This window comes from Amblyraja radiata, chromosome 18 (assembly GCF_010909765.2).
Source record: "Amblyraja radiata isolate CabotCenter1 chromosome 18, sAmbRad1.1.pri, whole genome shotgun sequence".
Taxonomy (NCBI): Eukaryota; Metazoa; Chordata; class Chondrichthyes; order Rajiformes; family Rajidae; genus Amblyraja; species Amblyraja radiata.
Genome location: NC_045973.1, coordinates 5682467 through 5699492, shown reverse-complemented (window position 1 = coordinate 5699492; position 17026 = coordinate 5682467). Strand labels below are relative to the sequence as shown.

The following is a 17026-nucleotide window of genomic DNA, read 5'->3' as shown; positions in this document are numbered from 1 at the left end:
CACTAGCACTATCCTACACACACTAGGGACAATTTACAATTGTACCAAAGCCAATTAACCTGCAAACCCGCACGTCTTTGGAGTGTGGGAGGAAACTGGAGCACCCGGAGAAAACCCTCATAGGTCACGGGGAGAATGTACAAACTCCGTACAGACAGCACCCGTAGTCGGGATCGAACCCGGGTCTGTGGCACCGCAAGGCAGCTACTCTACCGCTGCGCCACTGTACTGCCTAAATTCTGTTCCTCCAGTTTGTGTGTGGCCTCACTCTGGCAATGGAGGAGACCCACGACAGAAAGGTCAGCGGCCAGTGGAGTATTGTTGGTGCTTGAGCCTTGGGAGCCTGCGTTACAAGGCAGCAACTACTGCTGCTGCTGCTGCTGCATGCCCCCCCCACGCCCCCCCACGCCACCCATCCCCCCCCACCCCACGCCCCCCTCTATTGTATAGACAATAGGTGCAGGAGTAGGCCATTCAGCCCTTCGAGCCAGCACCGCCATTCAATGTGATCATAGCTGATCACCCCAATCAGCACCCCGTTCCTGCCTTCTCCCCATATCCCCTGACTCCGCTATTTTTAAGAGCCCTATCTAGCTCCCTCTTGAAAGCATCCAGAGAACCTGCCTCCACCGCCCTCTGAGGCAGAGAATGCCACAGACTCACCACTCTCTGAGAGAAAAAGTGTTTCCTCGTCTCCGTTCTAAATGGCTTACCCATTATTCCTAAACTGTGGCCCCTGGCTCTGGACTCCCCCAACATCGGGAACATGTTTCCTGCCTCTAGCGTGTTCAAACCCTTAACAATCTTAAATAATCTGTTTAAATAAGATACCCTCTCATACTTCTAAATTCCAGAGTGTACAAGTCCAGCTGCTCCATTCTCTCAGCATATGACAGTCCCGCCATCCCGGGAATTAAACTTGTAAACCTACGCTGCGCTCCTTCAATAGCAAGAATGTCCTTCCTCAAATTAGGGGACCAAAACTGCACACAATACTCCAGGTGTGGTCGCACTAGGGCTCTGTACAACTGCAGTCAAAGACTAAACGATACATGATTACAATCAAGCCGTCCACGGATAAAGGATAAAAGGTACAACATTTGCCAAAGGTGCAAGATGTAACATTGAAGGTAGACAAAATTGCTTGAGGAACTCAGCGGGTGAGACAGCATCTATGGAGAGAAAAAATAGGCGACGTTTCGGGTCTCGACATAACATTGAAGTCTGGTTAAAGCTCTCCAGATTGGATAGCATGCAACAAAAAAGCTTTGCACTGTACCTCAATACATGTGACAACACTAAACTAAACTAAACAATGCAGGTCTCTGATCAATTGCATTGTTGATTAAAATCTCAAGGGAACCAAAATGGAGGAGACTTTGATTCTCCAAACCTTCATCTGGATGGGTAAAATATCACTGGTCACAGAGAGTGATCGAGTCGTACAGCGTGGAAATAAGCCCTTCGACCCAACTTGCCCACTCCGACCAACATGTCCCATCTACACGAGTCCCACGTGCCTGCTGTTTGGCCCATATCTCTCTAAACCTGCCCTATCCATGTAACTGTCCTGTCTCACTTGGCGGTTTTTCCCGGCGACTGCCAGCATCATATCAATGTCGTCAAAAGATTTTGAACATTTCAAAATCCAGCGGCGACAAATAAAATGTTGCGGCACTTGAAAAAACGCCGCGCGTCTATACGTCATCACGGCGCGGATTTTTCAGTGACCTGATACGTCAGTCAATGATGCTGGCAGTCGCCGAAAAAATCGCCCTTAAAAGTTGCGATAGTCCCTGCCTCAACTGCCTCCTACGGCAACTCGTTCCATACACCCACCACCCTTTGTGAGAAAGGTACCCCTCAGATTCCTATAAATTCTTTCCCCCTTCATCTTAAACCTATGTCCTCTGGTTCTCCATTCCCCTACTCTGTGCAAGAGACTGTGCGTCTACCTGATCTATTCCTCTCACGATTTTACACACCTCTATAAGATCACCCCTCATCCTCCTGCACACTAGTGTGTGCCTGCGTACCAATCTGCCCCCCCCCCCCCCCAACTCATTCGTTACCTCTTAATTGGGATTTGTGAATAGTTGGTTAAACAGCAATATAACCTTTACGGTTTGTTACCATCAATCTGATAAATGTTTCTGTTTTGTTTGTGACAATATCATTATGGTCCCATAATGTATTTCACTATGTACAAATATTAAAGTAGGTAATACGATACGAGACAAAACTTTATTCATCCCCAGAGGGAGATTGGTCTGCCAACAGTCACAACGCACAGCATGGTACATGGAAACGGTACACAGTATGGTACACGGACTTATTGCAGTGCGTAAAGGGCCTGTCCCACTTGTGCGTCATTTGCGCGTCATTTACGCGACATCATTTACGTGTCACGACGCACGACACGCGCATGTGATGCGCACATGGCGTGCATTACGCGTGCATGGCACGTGGTGAGTCGTGGTGGCGTTGGCAGTGACGCACGGTCGCGCGCGGCGCCCCAGGATTTTGGGATTCACAAAATCTTCGCACACCACCTGCATGACGCGCAAATGACTCCCAAGTGGGACAGTCCCTTAAGATGCACAACGCATTAAGAGGTCATTTAGTAGCAGATGTCTTTCGGCTGAGCTCAGCAGCTTACTGACTGTCCCGCTAGCTTGGGTGCTGACGCAAGTTTAGTTCATTCATTTAATGTCACGTGTACCGAGGTACAGTAAGAAAAGCTATTTTGTTGTGAGCTATCCAGTCAGTAAAAAGACTATCGTCCACAGTATACAGATACAAGATAAAGGGAATAATGTTCAGTGCAAGGTGAAGCCCGATAAAGTTCGATTAAAGATAGTCCAAGGATCTTCCATGTGGGTTTTCCCCAGGTGCTTTTCAAAAATGGGCATATCTGGAGGTTAATTATCATCTGTAAATGATGTCTATTGTGTAGGCTAGAGCAAGCGAGAACGGGTGATCGTTAGTTAGCGTGGACCTGATGGCCTGTTTCCACGCTGTATCTCTAAACAAAACTGAAAGGAAGGTAGACAAAAATGCTGGAGAAACTCAGCGGGTGCGTCCATGGATGCTGCCTCACCCGCTGAGTTTCTCCAGCATATTTGTCTACCTTCGCTTTTTCCAGCATCTGCAGTTCTTTCTTAAACTGAAAGGAATATCACATATTCTGTAAATTCATCATTGATCACCAAGGCTTGACACAGAACTGGACAATTGTTTTGAAAAATTAAAAGGGCAGTGATGCTAATATTTGATAAATAACTAGCTATGGATTGCAGAAGTCCATCTTTAATTGATTTTTTCACCTTCTCATGGATGATCTTTACATCATAGAGTCACACAGGACAGAAGCACCCTCATTACGCCACCATGTTCATTCCAATCTTTAATTTATTATTAAAACTCGGAGATTATAAAATACCGAATGGAAATCCAGTTGGGGTAGAAAATCATCATCTTGTGGTTGAATGTGTTATGGACCTGTCCCACTATGCGAGTTCATTCCAAGAGCTCTCCCGAGTTTCAAAAAAATCAAACTCGTGGTAAGCACGGAGAATGAACGTAGCGGGTACGTCGGAGCTCGGGGACGTCTCTTAACGGCTCGTAACGTTAACGGCAGGTACTCGGGAAGACTCGCTAATGGCAGGTAAGCTCGGGAAGACTCGTAAAGATTTTTCAACATGTTGAAAAATGTCCACGAGAGCCCCGAGTACCGATGAGCGGCCATTACCGTAAATCTCCAAGTTCGAATCAGAGCAAACTCTGGAGAGCTCTTGGAATGAACTCGTACCGAGGGACAGGGCCATTATTATCGTAACACAGGCACGTTGAGCTTTGTTGCAGAACTCCGGAGTCGATAGTCGAAACAAAGGACTGGTTAATACACACAAGGACACAAAGTGCTGGCATGATTGGGCAGATCATGTAGCATCTCTGGAGAACATGGATCAGGACCCTACAAAAAGGCCTTGAACCGAAATGTCACTATGTATGTTGTCCAGCGATGCTTTAGTTCCTTAGTTTAGTTTTAGAAATACAGTGCGGAAACAGACCCTTCGGCCCACCGAGTCCACCTGTACACTAGTTCTATCCCACACACTAGGGACAATTTTACAGAAGCCTTTTAACCCGCAAACCTGCACCTCTTTGGAATGTCGGAGGAAACCGGAGCACCCGGAGAAAACCCACACGGTCACAGGGAGAACGTACAAACACCCTACAGACAGCACCTGTAGTCAGGATCGAACCTGGGTCTCTGGTGCTGTACAGCAGGAACTCAGCAATGCCATTATGCTACCTGACCTGCTGAGTTACTCAAGCACTTTGTGTCCTTCTGAATTCTCAATAGACATAATTTTTGCAGGTGGATATGCATGTGTTGCAGGGTCGTGTATCCGATGCATGCATTTGAGGATGAGAGGCAATGCACGGAGATGTCAGAGTGGGAGTGAGGTGGACAATTTATGTTGTATGCAAAGCGGATTAAAGGGCCTGTCCCACCAGCATGCGACTCCATGCGGCAAGCGCGACCTAACGTGATCGCTTGAGCCTTACGGCCTCGCGGGGCCGGTCCCACTTCGATCGCTGGAGCCGTATGGAGTTGTGCGGAGCTGGTCCCGACATCGCGCGGGGCTCCGAAAAACTAACCGTGTTTAAAAATTTCGCGTGGCAACGGCCTGCCAGCCCGCAGCCGCCTCGACGCCGTGTCACTCACTCGACCTCCGAGCGGCTCCCGCTTCTGGTTTGGTCACGCTTGCCGCATGCAGGCGCATGCTGGTGGGACCTGTTCTTTAGGACACGCTTGCCACATGGAGTCGCATGCTCGTGGGACAGGCCCTTAAGTGAGTTGTGGCTTTCAGCAAAGATATCGCCCACTACAGTAAATTGTATTGTATTGTATTCAAATTTATTGTCATTGTCTCAGTTAGAGACAACGAAATGAATTTCCCTTACAGGCAGTATCATAAAAATAAAAATAAATAAATAATAATAAATAATAAAACATATTAAAAATAAAATACAATTTAAAAAAAAAAAAAAAAAAAGCACAAACACTGAAAGTCCACGACACAACATAACACAGTGGCACCAAGGTGAGGAAGGCACCATAGTCCAGCCAGCCTCCCCTCCGTTCTTCCCAGATGTTCACTCGTGGTCGAGGCCTTCTGAGCACCCGCAGTCGCCGCCCCGGGTGGCCCGATGTTCAGGCCCTCACGCCGGGCTGGTGGAACGCCGACGCCGAACCCCGACGGTGAACATCCTCCTCAGCGGCCCGGACCTCCTGATCAGCCGCCTCCCGCAGCCCGAGTCCGCAGCTCCCGAGCCGGGCGGAGTCGCAGGACCCCGCGCCGTCCATCAGCGCCGCCCGCGTTGGGAGCCCGCAGACCGCAGCTCCATGATGTCGGTGCCGCAGGTCCAGCACTCCAGGCTCCAGACGGCGATCCCCGGTAAGGCATCGCCAGCCCCGCGATGTACCAGCGCCGTCCCGCCGCTGCTGGAGCTCTGGTCGATCCCGGCAGGAAAGGCCGTGCCAATCCAGTAGGTAGGCCGCTGGGGGGGGGGGGGGGCGAGGACGCGAGGACGCGACTCGAATAATAGTCGCGTCTTCACCAGGAAGCGACTGAAGGACGGTATCCCCCGCACCGTACCCTCTTCCCCACATAAAAACACAAAAAAAACACACTTTTACATAACTAAATAAACAAAAAAACAAAAAGATACCGGGCTGTAGGTGGAGGCTGCTGGCACCAGCGCCACCGGAAGTACAACACCTATATAAACCTTGGTGCACATGGTATTCCCCAGAATTAAAGATTGGAGTGTCCGGTTTTCAGCAAAATATTGATCCGGTCACCCCATTACTGGAAGGATGGGGAGGCTTTGGAAAGGGTGCGGAGGAGGTTCACAAGAATGGTGCCTGGACTTGTAAATTCACCAATTCTCGGAGCAGAATTAGGCCATTTGGCCCATCAGGTCTACCCCGCCATTGAATCATGGCTGATCTATCTTTCCCTCTCAACCCCATTCTCCTGCCTTCTCCCATTAACCCTGACACCCATTCTAATCACAAATGTATCAATCTCGGCCTTAAAAATATCCATTGCCTGAGGCTCCACAGCCTTCTGTGGCAATGATTTCCACAGATTCACCACCCTCTGACTAAAGATGAAGGGGATTTTAAATTCCCTCGAAAGGATTAAAATATTCGGGGATATAAACTACAGGGAGAGGTTGGACATGAGACCTGATAGAAGAATTTAACATTATCAAAGGCATAGATAGGGTAGACAGTCAGAACCTTTTCCCCAGGATGGAAGGATCAAATACCAGAGGGCATAGCTTTAAGATGAGAGGGGCAAAGTTTAAAGGAGATGTGCAGGGCAGGTATTTTACACAGAGGATGGCGTGTAGCTGGAACATGCTGACAGGGATGGAGGTGGAGGCAGATACAACGGTGGCTTTGCGGAGAATGGAGGGATATGGATTATGCGAAGGCAGATAAGAGGTAGCATCATGTTCAGCACAGACATTATGGGCCGAAGGGCCTGTTCTTGTCCGGTACTGTTCTATGGTCTATGTACCAACCAAAGGAGCAACTGTTCTAACATACTATGCGGTGCGGTGGCCTCAATAGACCTGTCTTTGGGTGAACTGGGGATGGGGACTGGACTTTGTGCCTTCCCTCACAGTGGTAACCACTGTGGGGGGGTGATTTTTTTTGTCTGTAAGTAAACCTGTTAGTCTTTGTCCAAGATGGCTGTCGGAAGGGAGAGTGGACGCTGGCGCGCTTTAGCTGCCGCTGCTCTCTCTTTCACACTGTGTTTTTGATTTTTTTTGTTTTTGGACTGAATTCTGTTTTTAATTTGTGTTTCTGTGATGTCTTTATTATTTATTTTATTCTGATTATATGTTTTATTATTCCTGTTAATCTCTGTAAGGTGTCCTTGAGATTTCTGAAAGGCGCCCAAAAATAAAATTTATTATTATATAATTATTATCATAAAAGCAGACCTGGCACCATTTGGATTTAGTGAGAGGTTGCAATGTATGAAAAGTTGTGGATGAAAGTACGCCAGCGAAAGATATGACGGAGTTTGCGACTTTGGGGGCTTCCAAGGTTATTCCCTCTCTTACCCACCATTCCTCTTTCTAAATCATAGAGTCATACATCATGGAAACAGGCCCTTCAGCCCTACTTGACCAAGATGCCCCATCTACACTAGTCTCACCTGCCCTCATTTGGCCTATATATCCCTCTTAACATCACATGTCCAAATGTCATGTTAAAGTTTTGATAGTACCTAACTCAACCAGGTCCTCTGGCAGCTCATTTCACACCCCCACCACCCTCTGTATTAAAATGTTGCTCATCGGGCTCCCAGTAAATGTTTCCCCTCTCATCTTAAACCTACCGTATATTCTTTGTTTCTTTATTCCCCTACTCTGAATAACAGACTCTGTGCAGTTAAGGGCCTGTCCCGCTTGGGAGACCTAAACAGCAACCTCTGGTGACCTTGCCCACCACCCAAGGTTTCCATGAGGTCACCGGAGGTTTTGGTCACTCTCCCTAATGGTCGGAAGTGGTTTCCGCGTGGTCGAGGCTTCATCTAGGTTGCTGCTATTTTTTCATCGTGATTAAAACCGGCATTGACTAAAAATAGATCGCAGTTTTAAAAATCGATCATTTTTTAGTCGCAGGTCTAGTCGAAGCCGGTTTTCTTCATAGTCGAGGAAGGTTTCCAACATATGCGTGGGAGGTGGTAGGAGGTTGCTGGTCACCTCGACCTTGATTTTTTTTTGGGTGGCGGACAAGGTCACCAGAGGTTGCTGTTTAGGTCTCCTAAGTGGAACAGGCCCTCACCCTATATATTTGCCTTGTGATTTTTATACATATCTATAAGACCATCCACCTGCGCTCCAAGGAATAAAGTCCTCGCCCGCCCAACCTCTCCCTATAGCTCGGGACTTTGAGCTCTGGCAGCTTTCATCTGCCAAATTTCTATACCCATTCTGACTTTCATTATTTATTCCATTTTATTACTTAATCCCTTTCATCACTTAATGGTACAGAACAAGCAAAAGCAAGTGATACATGTGGAAATGTGAAAAAAAAGTTGGCATTGGCTGAGCGAGCTGAGCCAAATTCTGTTTCAAATCTCATTTAAAAATTACAATCAATTTGTCAGAATTCATTATGCAATTAAAATATCTGTCACTTGTTTCAGCTCCCATACTCATCAATCAAATGCTTTTATACCCCGACATGGTGGAGTTAAATGTTGTTCTTTGCACCTGTGGCTTGTTCTTGTGTGAAGTGTTTGATGGTGGAAAGGATCTTAACTGGGGAATAATGGATATTCTCCACTGGTTGCTCATCAGGTTCCTATTACATTTCACACCTTACCCTTCCCTATCTCTTGTTTCCCTCTCCCCTGACTCTCTGCCTGAAGAAGGGTCTCGACCCGAAACGTCACCCGTTCCTTCTATACAGAGAGGAACTACCAGAAAAAAGCATGCATTTAAACAAATCCTCTCTCCATTGAATGATAACACCAGATTGAAGGTCCCACCCAGTAAGATCACTCCCACAATGTTCACCTTCTGCATCCTCTTTCTTTTCCCATCCAGCTTGATCCAGAGAATCATGTCATAAGGAATAGTATTAGAATTAGGCCATTCGGCCCATCAAGTTACTCTGCCATTATGTCATGCCTGATCTATCTCTCCCTCCAAACCCTATTTTCCTGCCTTCCCCCCCATAAACCTCTGACACCCATGCTAATCAAGAATCTATCCATATCTGCCTTAAAAATATCCACTGACTTGGCCTCCACAGCCTTCTGTGGCAAAGAATTCCACAGATTCACCACCCTCTGACTAAAGAAGTTCTAGACTCTCCCACTAGTGGAAACATCCTCTCCACATCCACTCTATTCAAGCCTTTCACTATTCCGAATATTTCAATGAGGTCCCCCCCTCATTCTTCTAAACTCCAGCGAGTGCAGGCCCAGTGCCGACAAACGCTCATCATAGGTTAACCCACTCATTCCTGGGACCATCCTCTGGACCCTCTCCAGAGCCAGCACATCCTTCCTCAGATATGGTGCCCAAACTTGCTCACAATATTTCAAACGTGGCCTTATCGGGCCTCAGCATGACATCCCTGTGTTGATATACAAGCCCTCTTGAAATAAATGCTAGCATTGACTTTGCTTTCTGAGAGTGCTTGGCCTTGTCAGCTTTTAATTTTAGTTTTAGTTTCAGTCTGAGGAAGGATGACAGCATTTTGTGTCTATCTTCGGTTTACAACCATCATCTGCACTTCCCTCCTACACATACTGCATTTAGTTTAGTTTAGATATCCTACACACACTAGGGACAATTTACAATTTTACCGAAGTCATTTAACTTACAAACCCGTAAGTCATTGGAGAGTGGGGGGGAAACCAGAGAACCCGGAGAAAACCCACGGGGTCACTGGGAGAACGTACAAACTCTGTATAGACAGCATCCGTGGTCAGGATTGAACCCGGGTCTCTTGTGCTGTGAGGCAGCAACTCTTGTGACACCCTGCTGCCCCAAATGGAGAGAATAATAGATCAGTACCCAGGACTGATGTACCCCTACTGGTGAAGTGGAGAAATAACGGAAGAAATTGCAGCAATATTGTTCTTGACTTTACAGAGCTCTCAATTCAGGACCTTTACCTCTGGATCTATAAAGTGAAAACATTGTTCCATTCTGAGTGAATGTAAAGAAACGCCTGACTGGCTTATGAATATTTCACTCTATATATAGTTATATATTCTTCCTTTTTCTTTTCTTAGATAAACAAGCCACAGCTTCAAACAGTCAAGGATCGGTTCCAGGCTTTCTTGAATGGAGAGACACAGATCGTGGCAGATGAAGCCTTTATCAATGCTGTACAAAGTTATTATGAGGTAACGTTTGTTCTCTTATGGGGTTCACAGTGATAGAACTTTGCTTTTGCTGAATGTTATTAGTTTTTCTGAAAATATAACTACTTTCATTTGAGTCTGTAAGATGTTCTTTTCTATTCTATTATAAAGAATTACAGTTTAGTCTGAAGAAGGGTCTCGACCCGAAACGTCGCCTATTCCTTCGCTCCGTAGATGCTGCTTCTCCCACTGAGTTTCTCCAGCATTTTTGTCTACCTTCGATTTCTCCAATGTCTGCAGTTCTTGGTTAAACAGTTTGGTTCATTGTCACATCTACTGAAGTACAGTGAAAAGCTTTTGTTGCGTGCGATCGAGTCAGCGGAAAGACAATACGTGATTACATTCGAGCCATTTACAGTGTACAGATACATGATAAGGGAAAACCATTTAGTGCAAGGTAAAACCAGCAAAGTCCAATCAAGAATAGTCCGAGGGTCACCAATGAGGTAGATAGTAGTTCAGCACTGCTCTCTGGTTGTGGTAGGATGATTCAGTTCCCTGATAACAGCTGGGCAGAAACTGTCCCTGAATCTGGAGGTGTGCATTTTCACACTACTGTACATTTTTCCTGATGGGAGAAGTGGCGAAACGAATGCCAGTGTCTGTCTGCTAGCGAGTGTTCTGTGGATATTGTCACATTCCTACTTTGGCAACTCTTCTGGGGCACCATTACAAGCAGTCAGCTCAAAGTGAGTTATGGAGCGTGGAGAGCATATGAGAGCCACTTCATCTGACACCGGTCACCCAATTCGTAGTTTCGTTTAGTTTAGAGATACAGCGTGGAAACAGGCCCTTCGGCCCACCGGGTCCTCGCCGACCAGCGATCCCCGCACATTAACACTATCCTACACCCACTAGGGACAAGTTTTACATTAACCAAGCCAATTAACCTACAAACCTGTTTAAGAAGGAACTGCAGATGCTGGAAAATCGAAGGTACACAAAAATGCTGTAGAAACTCAGCGGGTGCAGCAGCATCTATGGAGCGAAGGAAATAGGCAACGTTTCGGGACGAAACGTTGCCTATTTCCTTCGCTCCATAGATGCTGCTGCACCCGCTGAGTTTCTCCAACATTTTTGTGTACCTACAAACCTGCACGTCTTCGGAATGTGGGAGGACACCGAAGATCTCGGAGAAACCCCACGCAGATCACGGGGAGAACGTACAAATTCCGTTGACCGCGTGGGCTTTCTCCAGGAGCTCCGCTTGCCCCCCCCACATCCCGAAGACGTGCAGGTTTGAAGGTTTACTAAGGTCTGACCTTAGTAAATTGCCCCCCCTAGTGTGCAGGGAGTGGTTGAGAGAGTGGGATAGCAGGTGGACTCGGTGGGCCGAAGGGCCTGTTTCCAAGCTGTGTCTCTAACGCAAAGGCCCCCTTGACTCGCGATCCATGGTCTGAAGCTGAACCTACGACTTTCTCACACCTCGGATGTCAAACAACTGAGCTAAAAGCTACCAGTGCGTTGCGTGTGAGTCTAGCTGAAAGGCAGTAATTGCAACAGCTGGCGCTTAATGGCTGCGCCTTTCTGTTTATTGATAATAGTAATTTAGAAATCAAACTAAATATATGAACAGTAATGTGTCCTTTGTCTTGTCAGATTGAGGTAAATGGTTAGAATATAGAGTGAATTATACCAGCCATGACAACTGGGACAACAGTTGTATTGTTCAGAAGTGATTAGGAATTCCACAGGGTACAATCTCAACAGCAGTCTATGGGGTCATCTTCACAAGCATATGATTAGTGGTAACCTGCGGGATTGTGTGGCTGATGTACGCACCGCCCTCTGTGTGGACTGTGTGTCTGTGTGGTGTCCCTGGTTTTTTATATGTCGAATAAAATTAGTACCAATTTCTTGAATATTAATAGAACGTGCTGTCAGTAGTCTCTCCCCGATGGATTGCAACCTTGTCGTGGTCGGGGAGCTTGTGTGTCTCAAGTCAACCCTAGAGCTATTGCCAGCGGGAGATTCGTCTCCTGTTAGGGTCTCCCATGCTGGACAGGTCGAAGGGTAGAGGGGAGACGTAGAGCGAGCGATCCACTGGTCCTCCAGGTTGGAGGTTGACCACAGGGCTAACAACCCTGTCTCGTAAAACAAATCTGTGACGGAAACAGCAACTGAAGGAATCAACACCACCAAGTTGCTGCCCTACGCCAGGAAGCATAATAGGCAATTTTGGTTTTTAGTTTGGTAAGTAGTCAGTAGTTTGGATGGATAGGAGTGGTGGGTAGGAAACGCAGTTCATTGTTATTGGGTCGATGTCAGATTAGAAATGGTGATTTTTCTCACCGCAGGTGCTGCCTGACCAGCTGAGTGTTTTACCATCATTTTCTGTTTGTTTTTTTGTCGAGAATTCCGGCATCTATATTATTATTTAGCTTCTGTAATTCTTGGGGAGGAAGGACGAAATGTTGGAGGGCAAGAACCGTAGCCTGAAAATTGTCTTTCTGCTGACTGGTTCGCACGCAACAAAAGCTTTTCGCTGTATCTCTGTACACGTGGCAATAAGCTGAACTGCACTGAAATTTAACATGTATTTAATCTGTTTATCAAGAAAGGTTCCTGGGTTCAGATGTTCCCTTGTGCATGAGGCTTTGTGTGCAGCAGAGAAGGTTTTACAGTATTAAACGTGAACATAGGCCTGTGAAGGTTTGAACCCTTCTTTCAATGTCTGGGTTCAACAAGTATCCCCCCCTCAGAAATATCAATTCATAAGTTTATAAATTCTAGAAGCAGAATTAGGCCATTCGGCCCATCAAGTCTACTCCGCAATTCTATCATATCTTTCCCTCTCAACTCCATTCTCCTACTTTCTCCCAATAACCCCTGACATCCTTACCAATCAAGAATCTGTCAATCTCCGCCTTAAAAATATCCTTTGACTTGGCCTCCACAGCCTTCTGTGGCAAAGAATTCCACAGATTCACTTCCCTCTGACTAAAGAAACTTCTCCTCATCTCCTTCCTAAAAGAACGTCCTTTAATTCCGAGGCTATGTCCACTGATTCACCGCCCTTAAACTTTCTAAATGTTGTGGTGATTCGAACCCACATTCCTGCATCAATGGTGCAGTATTTTGCTTGTCACAATTATATACAAGGCACTTTCTATACTTGGGTCATTGTAGGTTCATTGACCTCTGCAAATTGACCCCTAGAGTATTGGGAATGCATGTGAAGTGGGAAAATATAGAACCGGTGTGAACGGGTGATCGATGGCCAGCATGGACACGGTGGGCCGAAGGGCCTTTTTCCATGCTGTATCCAATCAATCCGATATCCATCCTAAATTTGTAGGAAAGAATTGCAGATGCTGGCATTAAACGGAAGATAGAACAAAAAGCTGGAGTAACTCAGTGGTTCAGGCAGCGTCTCGGGAGAGAAGGAATGGGTGACGTTTTGGGCCGAGACCCTTCTTCAGACTGAGAGTCAGGGGAGAGGGAAACGAGAGATCGCGTCCTGACTGTGCTGCTCGGAATTATACACAATAGACAATAGATAATAGGTGCAGGAGTAGGCCATTCGGCCCTTCGAGCCAACACCACCATTCAATGTGATCATGGCTGATCATCCCCAATCAGTACCCCGTTCCTGCCTTCTCCCCATATCCCCTGACTCCGCTATTTTTAAGAGCCTATAGCTCTCTCTTGAAAGTATCCAGAGAACCTGCCTCCACTGCCCTCTGAGGCAGAGAATTCCACAGACTCACAACTCTCTGTGAGAAAAAGTGTTTCCTCGACTCCGTTCGAAATGGCTTACCCCTTATTCTTAAACTGTGGCCCCTGGTTCTGGACTCCCCCAACATCGGGAACATGTTTCCTGCCTCTAGCGTGTCCAAACCCTTAATAATCTTATCTGTTTCAATAACATCCACCCTCTCATCCTTCTAAACTCCAGAGTGTACAAGCCCAGCCGCTCCATTCTCTCAGCATATGACAGTCCCACTATCCCGGGAATTAACCTTGTGAACCTACGCTGCACTCCCTCAATTCGCGGCACTGATTGTTAATTTGCATCGCGTCTCGTTGCAGGTGTTCCTGAAAAGTGACCGGGTGTCCAGGATGGTCCAGAGCGGCGGTTGCTCGGCCAACGATTCCCGGGAGGTGTTCAAGAAACACATTGAAAAGCGGGTTCGAAGCTTGCCGGAGATTGACGGGCTCAGCAAGGAGACGGTGCTCAGCTCCTGGATGGCTAAATTCGACGCGATCTACCGCGGCGAGGAGGACCCACGCAAACAGCAGGCCCGGATGACAGCCAGCGCAGCCTCCGAGCTGATCCTCAGCAAGGATCAGCTCTACGAGATGTTCCAGCAAATCCTGGGCATCAAGAAATTCGAGCATCAACTCCTGTACAATGCTTGCCAGGTGAACACATTTCCTTTCACTCACTGTTCTGGTTGCTACTGTTGATTGGGTAAATTGGGGGCAAGGCAGACTGGGGTCTTCTTTAGAAACAAGGAACTGCAGATGTTGGCTTACAAAAAAAAAAGACACAAAGTGCTGAAGTAGCTCAGTTACTGAGTTAGTAAAATTTAGTTAGTAACTCAGTTAATGAAAGGACGCAGCTTTTCATAATGTTATATACTTCTATTATGTCTCCCTGCAACCTCAGGCTTTCCAGAGAAAACAATCCAAGTCTGCCAAACCTCTCCCTGTAGCTATTACCCCCGCTAATCCAGGCATCATTGTGGGTACACATAAATGCTGGAGAAACTCAGCGGGTGCAGCAGCATCTATGGAGCGAAGGAAATAGGCAACGTTTCGGGCCGAAACCCTCATTGTGGTAAAGCCATTATCCTGAAGAAGAAGACTTTAGGGTGTCACAGTGGCACAGCGGTAGAGTTGCTGCCTTTCAGCGCCGGAGACCCAGGTTCGATCCTGATTATAGGTGCTGTCTGTACGGAGTTTGCGCGTTCTCCCTGTGGGAAAACAGTCCACGTCCGCCTGTAGCTAAAATACCGCTGAATCCAGGTTTCATTCCGGTAAAGGCATCAGCCTGAAGAAGGGTCCCGATCTGAAATGTCGCCTATCCATGTTCTCCAGAGATGCTCCCTGACCTGTTGAGTCACTCCAACACTCCGTGTCTTTTTTGGGGTCTTTTTTTAAAACTTTGTTTTGGATTCCAATTTGCAAACCAGCTCAAAGCAGCAGGTGTGGGGATTGGATAAAGGCTGGGATTATCTACAATTAAAGATAAGTAGAAAACGCCTAATTCTGAGAGGCTTCGGCAGCTGGATGCTATTAACAGTGATGTCACAAGAATGTTCCAATCCATGCTATTGTTAAAGACAGACAGTTTTCGCAGTCTGTCATGTCAGTATAGTGACTGTAAATATCATTAAGTCACACAGCTCTCTGGTTTATGGGGGGGGGAAAAGAACTTCTCTCGCTGGTGAAGAGAGATTTGCATTGTCAATGCAGGTTTTTTTAAGCAAGGCAGAGCTATAGATTTGTATCAGTCTGAATGAAGGTCTGGATGATAAAGAATCTTTTACATAGAAGTCAGCTGTGGTATTTTTGTGAATGGTGGTGCTTATGGCAAAGGTGAGAATCGGTACCTGTCTATAGGACGATTTGTGCTGGAAGGAATTGCAGACGCTGGTTTACACCTGGACAATAGACAATAGGTGCAGGAGTAGGCCATTCGGCCCTTCAAGCCAGCACCGCCATGCAACATGATCATGGCTGATCAACCACAATCAGTACCCCGTTCCTGCCTTCTCCCCATATCCCTTGACTCCGCTATCTTTAAGAGCTCTGTCCAGCTCTCTCTTGAAAGCATCCAGAGAACCAGCCTCCACTGCCCTCTGAGGCAGAGAATTCCACAGACTCACAACTCTCTGTGTGAAAAAGTTTTTCCTCGTCTCCGTTCTAAATGGCTTAGCCTCATTCTTAAACTGTGGCTCCTGGTTCTGGACTCCCCCAACATTGGGAACATGTTTCCTGCCTCTAGCGTGTCAAACCCTTAATAACATTAGGTAGACAAAAGTGCTGGAGAAACTCAGCGGGTGCAGCAGCATCTATGGAGTGAAGGAAATAGGCAATGTTTCAAGCCGAATAACCTTATATGTTTCAATAAGATGCCCTCTCATCCTTCTAAATACCGGTACTATAGTCCGTCAAAACGCTGTGAAACTGTGCTGCTCCACTACTGGCAGAACCTCTGGCTATAAATATTCCTGGCAGGCGCGTGTCTGATCACTGGTGCTATGTGTATGTGTGTGTGTTGACACCAAGCTGTGTTCTCTCAAGGTGTTAGTTTCCACTGAAGTCAGCTGTAGAATGTTGATAAGCATCAGAGTGAAAGAAGGAGCTTGTGCTGACACAATGCCGTGTATAGACCTGGGGATGTTCTGAAGCACAGTACAAGAGGTACCTGACACGTGTGGGCTTGCTTGCTAAATAGGGAAGTCCAGAACAAGGGGTCACAGTTTAAGGATAAAGGGGAAATCTTTTAGGACTGAGATGAGAAAAACATTTTTCACACAGAGAGTGGTGAATCTCTGGAATTCTCTGCCACAGAAGGTAGTTGAGGCCAGTTCATTGGCTATATTTAAGAGGGAGTTAGATGTGGCCCTTGTGGCTAAAGGGATCAAGGGGTATGGAGGGAAGGCAGGTACAGGATACTGAGTTGGATGATCAGCTCAGTGCAGGCTCGAAGGGCCGAATGGCCTACTCCTGCACCTATTTTCTCTGTCTATGAAACAGTCACTTTGTTCACACTAAAGGGCCTGTCCCACTGTACGAGGTAATTCAAGAAATCTCCCAAGTTAAAAAAAAATCAAACTCGTGGTAAGTACATAGCGGGTACGTCGGAGCTCGTGGGCATCACGTAGCAGCTCGTAACGCTAACGGCAGGTACTCGGGAAACGCGGAAACTCGTGAAGTTTTTTCAGCGCTGTGGAAAATGTCCATGATAGCCCCGAGTACCTACGTACAGCTATTACTGTAATTCTCTGAGTCAAATCAGGGGAAACTCGGGAGAATTACCTCGTACAGTGGGACAGACCCTTAAGGTTCCACAAGAAGAAATGAGCTTATGACCA

General features: G+C 46.8%; 1 protein-coding gene across 6 annotated transcripts in view; it reads left to right on the top strand.

Annotated features, from left to right (window-relative positions):
• cadps (calcium dependent secretion activator) overlaps window positions 1-17026 on the top strand; it is a 277179-nt gene that overhangs the window by 19046 nt on the left and 241107 nt on the right. For all 6 annotated transcript variants that reach the window (XM_033036637.1, XM_033036638.1, XM_033036642.1 and 3 more), the window contains exons 3-4: window positions 9849-9962; window positions 14013-14345. In XM_033036637.1, the coding sequence (XP_032892528.1) occupies window positions 9849-9962; window positions 14013-14345 (447 nt within the window). The remainder of the gene's footprint in view (window positions 1-9848; window positions 9963-14012; window positions 14346-17026) is intronic.